The 12,023-nt window shown below is 58.0% G+C and overlaps 1 protein-coding gene across 2 annotated transcripts in view; it reads right to left on the bottom strand.

The window, feature by feature from the left end:
• Positions 1 to 256: 256 nt before the first annotated feature.
• Positions 257 to 12,023, bottom strand: part of LOC102456803 (very long-chain acyl-CoA dehydrogenase, mitochondrial-like) — a 59,426-nt gene continuing 47,659 nt past the window's right edge. For both annotated transcript variants that reach the window (XM_089780681.1, XM_075938319.2), the window contains exon 20: positions 257 to 477. In XM_089780681.1, coding sequence (XP_089636807.1) covers positions 340 to 477 — 138 coding nt within the window. In that variant the 3' untranslated portion in view covers positions 257 to 339. The remainder of the gene's footprint in view (positions 478 to 12,023) is intronic.

Below are 12,023 nucleotides of genomic sequence, written 5' to 3'. Positions count from 1 at the left end.
GGCTCCGGGCACCTTGGGGAACCTCTATCCGCCAGCAAAAGGCTCAAAGGGACCCCTGGAGCAGGCTGGCAGGGTGCAGGCCAGGCAGTTAACGCCTGCCCTTAGCTGGAACCCATGTGGCCCAAATTCACCTCCTGGAGCAGGACGGAGGAGCAGGGCGGAGCAGGACGTGCTGCGGGTTCTCCGCGCAGCCCCGCTGCCACCCACGTGCCGCCGCAGTCACGCTGGGGCACCATGTGAGCTTCTCAGACCCAGCTCTAGAAAACGCGCGGCATTTAATACTTCTCTCTACAGCAGGGCTTGTCAGCGGCTCGGTGGCAGGCCAAGCAGCAGTTCTGCTCAGAAGCCCAGTGGGTGTGCGGCGAGGATCCCTTTGTTCTGCACAACAGCATTCGATATTTGCTTCATGTCAGCGAAGGCCTGGTTCCACGCGGAGGAGCCGACTGCCCGGAGGTTCTCTCTCACTCGCTCAAATGCCTGTGGTGGGCAAAGCAGCACAGCCACTTCCTTAGCGTTAAGCCTCCGGCTAACGGACGCGTGCGCTCAGCGCTAGCAGTGATTTCACACACAACGGGCCAGACTCTGCACTGGCTCCGTGCGCCGAGGGCAAGTCTGGTCAGAAACCCGCCACTCGCCAGGAGTCTCCGGAGATATCGGCCAGGGACTCTGCAATCACCTGGGAGGCCTTAGATCCGGCCCCTGGATTTCTGCACGTCCAGCTTTCTAGACAGTCCTGACCCTGTTCCTTGTCCGCCGAGGGTGCCTGCCTCCCCGCACTGCACGCCCAAGGCGGCCGTCTGGGAGCTGCCCTTGTCTGAGTCTCGGGGGCAGCCGTGTGAGTCTGGGAGGGCCCTAGCGACTAGCTGTCTGGTCAGGGCGGATCGTCACCACGGTGCTAAGGGCGACTCGCTGTCTTAGCCGCTGTGCAGACCAAAGCAAGACAAGCACCAAGAACTTCAGCTTTTCCCACTTCACTCTTGGGCCAGGCGTCCATTCCGGGCTGGCCCGTTGTCCTCCGCTGTCTCTGGAACCCCCGGCCTCAGCTCTGCCCCTTCTCCCCCAGCTCAGACTGATTCATATCCACCCTTGCAGGAGGGAGCCCAGAGACTTGCATCGGGTTCAGTGTAAGGGCTCCCCTGGCCAGGGCAAGAAATCGCCATCTCAGCCACAGGCAGCCTCGGCGGGCGGCTGGGCCATGTGGGCCCCTTGGGTCAGCCGGGCTACGTTCCTCTGGCCCATCCCTAGCAGAAGGCGCAAAGTCCACGTGGAGATCCATGTGCCAGCATGGCCCAGCCAACGCCTGGCCTCCAGCCCGTGCCCACCCGGGGCATCGCAGCCCTTTACCCTGAGAGCCCAGTTCCCGCCTAGCAGGCACCGAACGCTGCTGGCTGGGCACAGCTGAGGACAAAGGGCGACCCCTGGAATCCCACGTCCTGATGGGGGATCCCCTCATTCAGCTGCTCTTCCCCTGTGCACTTCAGATCCCCGAGGGCTCTGCCTGTCCCTGCTCTGCCCAGGTGCCGAGGGCTGGGGCCCACCTGGCTTGGCCCATCGTTGGCCAGGCGCGGGGCAAAGATCCCCTTGAAGTTAGCGGGGCAGGATCAGGGTGAGGGCCCCAGGTCTCCTCCTTCTGCCTGCCTGAGTCTTCTCCCCACACAGGCTAGGCAGACACTGCTACAGAGCACCCAGACACAGCACATAACCCTTCTCAGCCACTGCCCTGCCCTGCCACACATCAGACCCGCACGTAACCACTGCCAGCCACTGCCCTGCCCTGCCACGCATCAGCACCCCACGTAACCACTGCCAGCCACTGCCCTGCCCTGCCACGCATCAGCACCCCACGTAACCACTGCCAGCCACTGCCCTGCCCTGCCACACATCAGCACCCCACGTAACCACTGCCAGCCACTGCCCTGCCCTGCCACACATCAGCACCCCACGTAACCACTGCCAGCCACTGCCCTGCCCTGCCACACATCAGCACCTCCTGTAACCACTGCCAGCTACTGCCCTGCCCTGCCACACATCAGCACCCCACGTAACCACTGCCAGCCACTGCCCTGCCCTGCCACACATCAGACCCGCACGTAACCACTGCCAGCTACTGCCCTGCCCTGCCACACATCAGCACCCCACGTAACCACTGCCAGCCACTGCCCTGCCCTGCCACACATCAGCACCTCCTGTAACCACTGCCAGCTACTGCCCTGCCCTGCCACACATCAGACCCGCACGTAACCACTGCCAGCCACTGCCCTGCCCTGCCACACATCAGCACCCCACGTAACCACTGCCAGCCACTGCCCTGCCCTGCCACACATCAGCACCTCCTGTAACCACTGCCAGCTACTGTCCTGCCCTGCCACACATCAGCACCCCACGTAACCACTGCCAGCCACTGCCCTGCCCTGCCACACATCAGCACCCCACGTAACCACTGCCAGCCACTGCCCTGCCCTGCCACACATCAGACCCGCACGTAACCACTGCCAGCCACTGCCCTGCCCTGCCACACATCAGCACCCCACGTAACCACTACCAGCCACTGCCCTGCCCTGCCACACATCAGACCCGCATGTAACCACTGCCAGCCACTGCCCTGCCCTGCCACACATCAGCACCCCACGTAACCACTGCCAGCCACTGCCCTGCCCTGCCACACATCAGCACCCCACGTAACCACTACCAGCCACTGCCCTGCCCTGCCACACATCAGCACCCCACGTAACCACTGCCAGCCACTGCCCTGCCCTGCCACACATCAGCACCTCCTGTAACCACTGCCAGCTACTGCCCTGCCCTGCCACACATCAGCACCCCACGTAACCACTGCCAGCCACTGCCCTGCCCTGCCACACATCAGCACCCCACGTAACCACTGCCAGCCACTGCCCTGCCCTGCCACACATCAGCACCCCACGTAACCACTGCCAGCCACTGCCCTGCCCTGCCACACATCAGCACCTCCTGTAACCACTGCCAGCTACTGCCCTGCCCTGCCACACATCAGCACCCCACGTAACCACTGCCAGCCACTGCCCTGCCCTGCCACACATCAGCACCCCACGTAACCACTGCCAGCCACTGCCCTGCCCTGCCACACATCAGCACCTCCTGTAACCACTGCCAGCCACTGCCCTGCCCTGCCACACATCAGCACCTCCTGTAACCACTGCCAGCCACTGCCCTGCCCTGCCACACATCAGCACCTCCTGTAACCACTGCCAGCTACTGCCCTGCCCTGCCACACATCAGACCCGCACGTAACCACTGCCAGCCACTGCCCTGCCCTGCCACACATCAGCACCCCACGTAACCACTACCAGCCACTGCCCTGCCCTGCCACACATCAGCACCTCCTGTAACCACTGCCAGCTACTGCCCTGCCCTGCCACACATCAGCACCCCACGTAACCACTGCCAGCCACTGCCCTGCCCTGCCACACATCAGCACCCCACGTAACCACTGCCAGCCACTGCCCTGCCCTGCCACACATCAGCACCTCCTGTAACCACTGCCAGCCACTGCCCTGCCCTGCCACACATCAGCACCTCCTGTAACCACTGCCAGCCACTGCCCTGCCCTGCCACACATCAGCACCTCCTGTAACCACTGCCAGCTACTGCCCTGCCCTGCCACACATCAGCACCCCACGTAACCACTGCCAGCCACTGCCCTGCCCTGCCACACATCAGCACCCCACGTAACCACTGCCAGCCACTGCCCTGCCCTGCCACACATCAGCACCTCCTGTAACCACTGCCAGCCACTGCCCTGCCCTGCCACACATCAGCACCCCACGTAACCACTGCCAGCCACTGCCCTGCCCTGCCACACATCAGCACCCCACGTAACCACTGCCAGCCACTGCCCTGCCCTGCCACACATCAGCACCTCCTGTAACCACTGCCAGCCACTGCCCTGCCCTGCCACACATCAGCACCCCACGTAACCACTGCCAGCCACTGCCCTGCCCTGCCACACATCAGCACCCCACGTAACCACTGCCAGCCACTGCCCTGCCCTGCCACACATCAGCACCCCACGTAACCACTGCCAGCCACTGCCCTGCCCTGCCACACATCAGCACCCCACGTAACCACTGCCAGCCACTGCCCTGCCCTGCCACACATCAGCACCCCACGTAACCACTGCCAGCCACTGCCCTGCCCTGCCACACATCAGCACCTCCTGTAACCACTGCCAGCCACTGCCCTGCCCTGCCACACATCAGCACCCCACGTAACCACTGCCAGCCACTGCCCTGCCCTGCCACACATCAGCACCCCACGTAACCACTGCCAGCCACTGCCCTGCCCTGCCACGCATCAGCACCTCCCGTAACCACTGCCAGCCACTGCCCTGCCCTGCCACACATCAGCACCCCACGTAACCACTGCCAGCCACTGCCCTGCCCTGCCACACATCAGCACCTCCTGTAACCACTGCCAGCTACTGCCCTGCCCTGCCACACATCAGCACCCCACGTAACCACTGCCAGCCACTGCCCTGCCCTGCCACACATCAGCACCCCACGTAACCACTGCCAGCCACTGCCCTGCCCTGCCACACATCAGCACCTCCTGTAACCACTGCCAGCCACTGCCCTGCCCTGCCACACATCAGCACCTCCTGTAACCACTGCCAGCCACTGCCCTGCCCTGCCACACATCAGCACCTCCTGTAACCACTGCCAGCTACTGCCCTGCCCTGCCACACATCAGCACCCCACGTAACCACTGCCAGCCACTGCCCTGCCCTGCCACACATCAGCACCCCACGTAACCACTGCCAGCCACTGCCCTGCCCTGCCACACATCAGCACCTCCTGTAACCACTGCCAGCCACTGCCCTGCCCTGCCACACATCAGCACCCCACGTAACCACTGCCAGCCACTGCCCTGCCCTGCCACACATCAGCACCCCACGTAACCACTGCCAGCCACTGCCCTGCCCTGCCACACATCAGCACCTCCTGTAACCACTGCCAGCCACTGCCCTGCCCTGCCACACATCAGCACCCCACGTAACCACTGCCAGCCACTGCCCTGCCCTGCCACACATCAGCACCCCACGTAACCACTGCCAGCCACTGCCCTGCCCTGCCACACATCAGCACCCCACGTAACCACTGCCAGCCACTGCCCTGCCCTGCCACACATCAGCACCCCACGTAACCACTGCCAGCCACTGCCCTGCCCTGCCACACATCAGCACCCCACGTAACCACTGCCAGCCACTGCCCTGCCCTGCCACACATCAGCACCTCCTGTAACCACTGCCAGCCACTGCCCTGCCCTGCCACACATCAGCACCCCACGTAACCACTGCCAGCCACTGCCCTGCCCTGCCACACATCAGCACCCCACGTAACCACTGCCAGCCACTGCCCTGCCCTGCCACGCATCAGCACCTCCCGTAACCACTGCCAGCCACTGCCCTGCCCTGCCACACATCAGCACCCCACGTAACCACTGCCAGCCACTGCCCTGCCCTGCCACACATCAGCACCTCCTGTAACCACTGCCAGCTACTGCCCTGCCCTGCCACACATCAGCACCCCACGTAACCACTGCCAGCCACTGCCCTGCCCTGCCACACATCAGCACCCCACGTAACCACTGCCAGCCACTGCCCTGCCCTGCCACACATCAGCACCTCCTGTAACCACTGCCAGCCACTGCCCTGCCCTGCCACACATCAGCACCTCCTGTAACCACTGCCAGCCACTGCCCTGCCCTGCCACACATCAGCACCTCCTGTAACCACTGCCAGCTACTGCCCTGCCCTGCCACACATCAGCACCCCACGTAACCACTGCCAGCCACTGCCCTGCCCTGCCACACATCAGCACCCCACGTAACCACTGCCAGCCACTGCCCTGCCCTGCCACACATCAGCACCTCCTGTAACCACTGCCAGCCACTGCCCTGCCCTGCCACACATCAGCACCCCACGTAACCACTGCCAGCCACTGCCCTGCCCTGCCACACATCAGCACCCCACGTAACCACTGCCAGCCACTGCCCTGCCCTGCCACACATCAGCACCTCCTGTAACCACTGCCAGCCACTGCCCTGCCCTGCCACACATCAGCACCCCACGTAACCACTGCCAGCCACTGCCCTGCCCTGCCACACATCAGCACCCCACGTAACCACTGCCAGCCACTGCCCTGCCCTGCCACACATCAGCACCCCACGTAACCACTGCCAGCCACTGCCCTGCCCTGCCACACATCAGCACCCCACGTAACCACTGCCAGCCACTGCCCTGCCCTGCCACACATCAGCACCCCACGTAACCACTGCCAGCCACTGCCCTGCCCTGCCACACATCAGCACCTCCTGTAACCACTGCCAGCCACTGCCCTGCCCTGCCACACATCAGCACCCCACGTAACCACTGCCAGCCACTGCCCTGCCCTGCCACACATCAGCACCCCACGTAACCACTGCCAGCCACTGCCCTGCCCTGCCACGCATCAGCACCTCCCGTAACCACTGCCAGCCACTGCCCTGCCCTGCCACACATCAGCACCTCCTGTAACCACTGCCAGCTACTGCCCTGCCCTGCCACACATCAGACCCGCACGTAACCACTGCCAGCCACTGCCCTGCCCTGCCACACATCAGCACCTCCTGTAACCACTGCCAGCTACTGCCCTGCCCTGCCACACATCAGCACCCCACGTAACCACTGCCAGCCACTGCCCTGCCCTGCCACACATCAGCACCCCACGTAACCACTGCCAGCCACTGCCCTGCCCTGCCACACATCAGCACCCCACGTAACCACTGCCAGCCACTGCCCTGCCCTGCCACACATCAGCACCTCCTGTAACCACTGCCAGCCACTGCCCTGCCCTGCCACACATCAGCACCTCCTGTAACCACTGCCAGCCACTGCCCTGCCCTGCCACACATCAGCACCCCACGTAACCACTGCCAGCCACTGCCCTGCCCTGCCACACATCAGCACCCCACGTAACCACTGCCAGGCACTGCCCTGCCCTGCCACACATCAGCACCTCCTGTAACCACTGCCAGCCACTGCCCTGCCCTGCCACACATCAGCACCCCACGTAACCACTGCCAGCCACTGCCCTGCCCTGCTACACATCAGCACCCCACGTAACCACTGCCAGCCACTGCCCTGCCCTGCCACACATCAGCACCTCCTGTAACCACTGCCAGCCACTGCCCTGCCCTGCCACACATCAGCACCCCACGTAACCACTGCCAGCCACTGCCCTGCCCTGCCACACATCAGCACCCCACGTAACCACTGCCAGCCACTGCCCTGCCCTGCCACACATCAGCACCTCCTGTAACCACTGCCAGCCACTGCCCTGCCCTGCCACACATCAGCACCTCCTGTAACTACTGCCAGCCACTGCCCTGCCCTGCCACACATCAGCACCTCCTGTAACCACTGCCAGCCACTGCCCTGCCCTGCCACACATCAGCACCCCACGTAACCACTGCCAGCCACTGCCCTGCCCTGCCACACATCAGCACCCCACGTAACCACTGCCAGCCACTGCCCTGCCCTGCCACACATCAGCACCCCACGTAACCACTGCCAGCCACTGCCCTGCCCTGCCACACATCAGCACCTCCTGTAACCACTGCCAGCCACTGCCCTGCCCTGCCACACATCAGCACCCCACGTAACCACTGCCAGCCACTGCCCTGCCCTGCCACACATCAGCACCCCACGTAACCACTGCCAGCCACTGCCCTGCACATAACAACCGATTCATGAAATGAATCTGGCTGCCTCAGAAGCGCACTGCCGGGGCGACCGCTCTCGTCAGTGTTGCTAGTCCGTGGGCAGGGCCCTTGCACGGAGCGGGAGGTTTCATGGGAAGCGCTGCCGAGGACCCCAGGTGAGTGGCCATGTGGAATCTCACAGTCACAGAGCACTCGTGCTGGCAGGACCTCGAGGGTATCGAGTCCAGTCCCCGGCCCTCATGGCAGGACCCAGCACTGCCTAGATCAGGGCTGGCCAGCCCAGGGCTCGCAAAGCTGCCCAATGCCCCTAAAGCCGCCCCCCGGTTCCCGGTTCCCTGCGCTCACTGTCCAGGGCAGAGAAGCACAATGGTGCCGACAAGATGGCACCGGCCGACGGGAGCCTGATGTGGCCAAAAAGCCACCAGGAGTTTTGTTTAAAGAGGTTTTTTTTTTCCTCGACCAAATGTGGCTGGGGCTTTCCTTTTTTCTTTTCCCTCAGCCCTTTGCGCTTTCCCCCCAACTGTTGTGGCTCTTTGCCTTTAAGGGGTTGGCCACCCCTGATCTAGATTATCCCTGAGAGATACCTAACTGACCGGTTACCTATCTTCTTGTTATCTTCCAGATGTTTGCAGATGGCTTCCTTAATTACTTGCTCTATTATCGTCTCTGGCACAGAAGTTAAACTGACTGTCTGTAGTTTCCTGGGTTGTTATCACTTCCATTTTTATAGGTGGGCACTAGATTTGTCCTTTTCCAGTCTTTTGGAATCTCTCCTGACTTCCATGACTTTTCAAAGATGATAGCTAATGGCTCATATAACTCCTCTATCAGCTCCTTGAATATTTTAGGATGCATTTCATCAGGCCCTGATGACTCGAAGACATCTAACTTCTCTAAGTAATTTTTAACTTGTTCATTTTTTATTTTAACTGTAAACCTACCCCCTTCCCACTAGCATTCACTATGTCAGGCATTCCTTCATCTGACTCCTCGGTGAAAACTGAAATAAAGAAGTCATTAAGCATCTCTGCCATTTCCAAGTTTTTTGTTGTTTCTCCCTCCTCACGGAGCAATGGGCCTATCCTGTCCCTGGTCTTCCTCTTGCTTCTAATATATTTGTAGAATTTCTTCATTTCCCTTTATGTCTCTAGCCAGACTGAACTCGTATTGTGCTTTCTAATCTTACCCCTACATACCCATGTCCTTTGTACTTTGACCTAGTTTCCACTTTTTATACGACTCCATTTTTATTTTTAGATCATGCAAGATCTCCTGATTAAGCCCAAGGTGGGCTCTTGCCATACTTTCTATCTTTCCTATCTAGTGGAATAGGTTGTTTTTGGGCTCTTAATAATGTCCCTTTGAAAAACTGCCAACTCTCTTCAGTTGTTTTCCCATGGGACCTTTCCTACCATCTCTCTGAATTTACTGAAGTCTGCCTTCCTGAAATCCATTGTCTTTATTTTGCTGTTTTCCTTACTACCATTCCTTAGCATCATGAACTCTTATCATTTCATGATCACTTTCACATAAGCTGCCTTCCACTGTCTAATTCTCAACCAGTTCCTGCCTATTTGTTAAAATAAAATCCAGAACAGCTTCCCCCCAGTAGCTTTCTCAACCTTCTGAAATAAAAAATTGTCTCCAATGCAGTCCAGGAACTTGTTGGATAGTCTGTGCCCCACTGTGTTAGTTTCCCAACAGAGGTCTGGATAATTTAAGTCTCTCCCCCCCCCCCACCAAATCCTGCACTTTGCATACTTTTGTGAGTTGTTTAAAAAAAGCCCCATTCACCTCTTCTGCCTGGGTAGGTGGCCTGTAGTAGATCCCTAGAATGACATCACTCTTGGGTTTTTTACCTATTTTAAACTAACCCAGAGACTCTCAACAAATCTGTCTCCTACGTCCATCTCCACCTCAGTCCAAGCGTTTATATTTTTTAATATATAAGGCAACACCTCCTCCCTTTTTTCCCTGCCCATCCTTCCTGAGCAAGCTGTACCTTTCTATACCAATATTCCAATATAAAGTTGTAGCTATGAGGTTACTGTTTAAAACTCTTCCATAATGTATGTTACAATTGTTCTTGGGTGAAATTATTTAGTTTATGATGAAGTAGTTTTACTGTAAGTTTACTTGATGAAATTGTTATACTGTAAGATGATATGTGGATATTCTATATTGAGTTAGTAATGTTGGAGACTGCTTTGTTTTGTTCTGCCTTGTTAGAATTGTTCCATGTTGTTAGAAGTTTGCTTTCAAAACTATTGTGCTGGGGGTTTTTTGTGTGTGTGAATGAGATGTGTGGCATGAGAGTAGATTAAAAAAAAAAGATACCAGCCAATTACAAAAGAGACTGAAGAAATAAAGGTGCCAGTATCGTCATCCTATCACCATAACATCTGAACAATGCAGACTGAATACCCTGAAGTGCAAAGGGCACCCGCCCTAAATCAAGAACAAGATATGAACCCAGGCAATTAAGTACAGTTGTGAAAACAACCAGCTTGAAAACTATCCAGAAGCTATTAACAAAGAACTGTGAAAACAACTGAGGAACAATCCAAGCATGACACAGCCAGTCCACAGACTTACATGAGGCTCTGTAGCTCTAAAAGAGGGCGAGAGCCAGGGGGCTTTGCGGTCATTCTGCAGTAACAACGGAGCATTGGAACGTGTCTCACGGAGGCCCGGCTTCCACTCATGTTTAGTCTAGCGGGTCACTAGGCTGCACACTCGCATACACCACCTTTAGTGCGGGGTTCCCATTTTAAATCAATGCGGCACGTTGCTTTGTACCCTGAAAATATCCCTTGAGTTTCTACACACATGACGTTTTTGGCAGAGACAAGAAGGCCTGCCTCATAGCGGGCTCCCCCCTCTTAAGAAGTGGCCCCACAAATAGCCCTTTCGCCCTAGGGGGCCGTGGGAGCTGGCAGCCGTGCTGAGCGGCTGCTGCGTGTTCATGCACACCACAGGCAGAGTTCTGGGAGTGGGGAAGGACGGGCATTGCCAGAAAAGCAAGCCTGAGGTGCGGGCAGCCTGAGTGCGCAATGCCAAGCGTTCTGCAGAGGGGACAGGAGAGGAGCAGCTCCGGGCTGCCCCCCAAGGCAGGGAGCCAGAAGGCTGTTTATCAACGGGCGACTGAGCTGTGCTGTGCAACCTGGGGAACTGCAGAAAGCAAGTAGCCTAAATGACAGAGGGTGTGTCTAGACTGCACCTCTCTGTCGACAGACAGATGTAGATTAGGCACCTCGAAATTGCTTATAAAATGAGGCTTACAGGCTCTTTCAGGCTTTCTTTTTCAAAAGATCCGCGTCTAGACTGCTGGGGGGGTTTCGAAAAAGCTCCATTTCGGAAAAAAGCGGTGGCCATGTTTATGCTAATGAAGCACGGGATATTTAAATCCCCGCTTCATTAGCAATTTTAACGTGCCTAATCTACATCTCTCTGTTGGCAGAGAGGTGGAGTCTAGACACACCCGGGGTATGTCTACACTACCCTCCTAGTTCGAACTCATTTCACGAGGAGTAACGGTAGTTCGAACTAGGAAACCTATTCCGAACTACCTAGTTTGTGCCCCGTGTAGCCGCGCTGCACGGGGTTCGAACCAGCGGGGTTTTAAAAATGGCGGCTCCCCGCTTATGCAAATTAAGCCCGGGAAATTCAAATCCCGGGCTTCATTTGCAAGTGCGGTATGCCTACATTACCCCGCTAGTGCGAACTAGGAGGGTAGTGTAGACATACCCTAAGGCACTTCATATAGTTTAACATGAGAAATTATTAGTTAAATTCGAGAAGATGGGGATTAAACATGAGAACTGGCAGGGGATAAGGAACTGGGGAAAGGGAAGACGACAGCAGGTTACATTGAAAGGGGAACTCGCAGACTGGGGAAAGGTTACTAGTGGAATTCCTCAGGGATCAGTATTGGGACCAACCCTACTTAACATTTTTATTACTAACCATGGCACAAAAAGTGGGAGTGTGCTAATAAAATCGGTAGAGGACACAAAGTTGGGAGGCACTGCCAATACCGGGAGGATGGGAATAGCATACAGCAGGGGCAGGCAAGATATGGCCCATGGGCTGGATGCCACCCCCTAAGCCTTTTGATTTGGCCTGCACCCACCCCTGCGGCAGGGATCAGTGCCGCTCCAAGTGGCTACCTGCTTCCTGTGGCTCTCTGCGGTGCGGAGTGAGAAGGGAGGGAGAGTATTCAACACGCTCCCCACGCCCCCAGCAAAATCTCTCTACTCCTATTGGCCAGAAATCAGCCACTG

This window comes from Pelodiscus sinensis, chromosome 10 (assembly GCF_052426305.1).
Source record: "Pelodiscus sinensis isolate ZL-2025 chromosome 10, ASM5242630v1, whole genome shotgun sequence".
Taxonomy (NCBI): Eukaryota; Metazoa; Chordata; order Testudines; family Trionychidae; genus Pelodiscus; species Pelodiscus sinensis.
The sequence above is the reverse complement of the archived record's forward strand: the minus strand, read 5'-3'. Positions and strand labels throughout refer to the sequence as shown.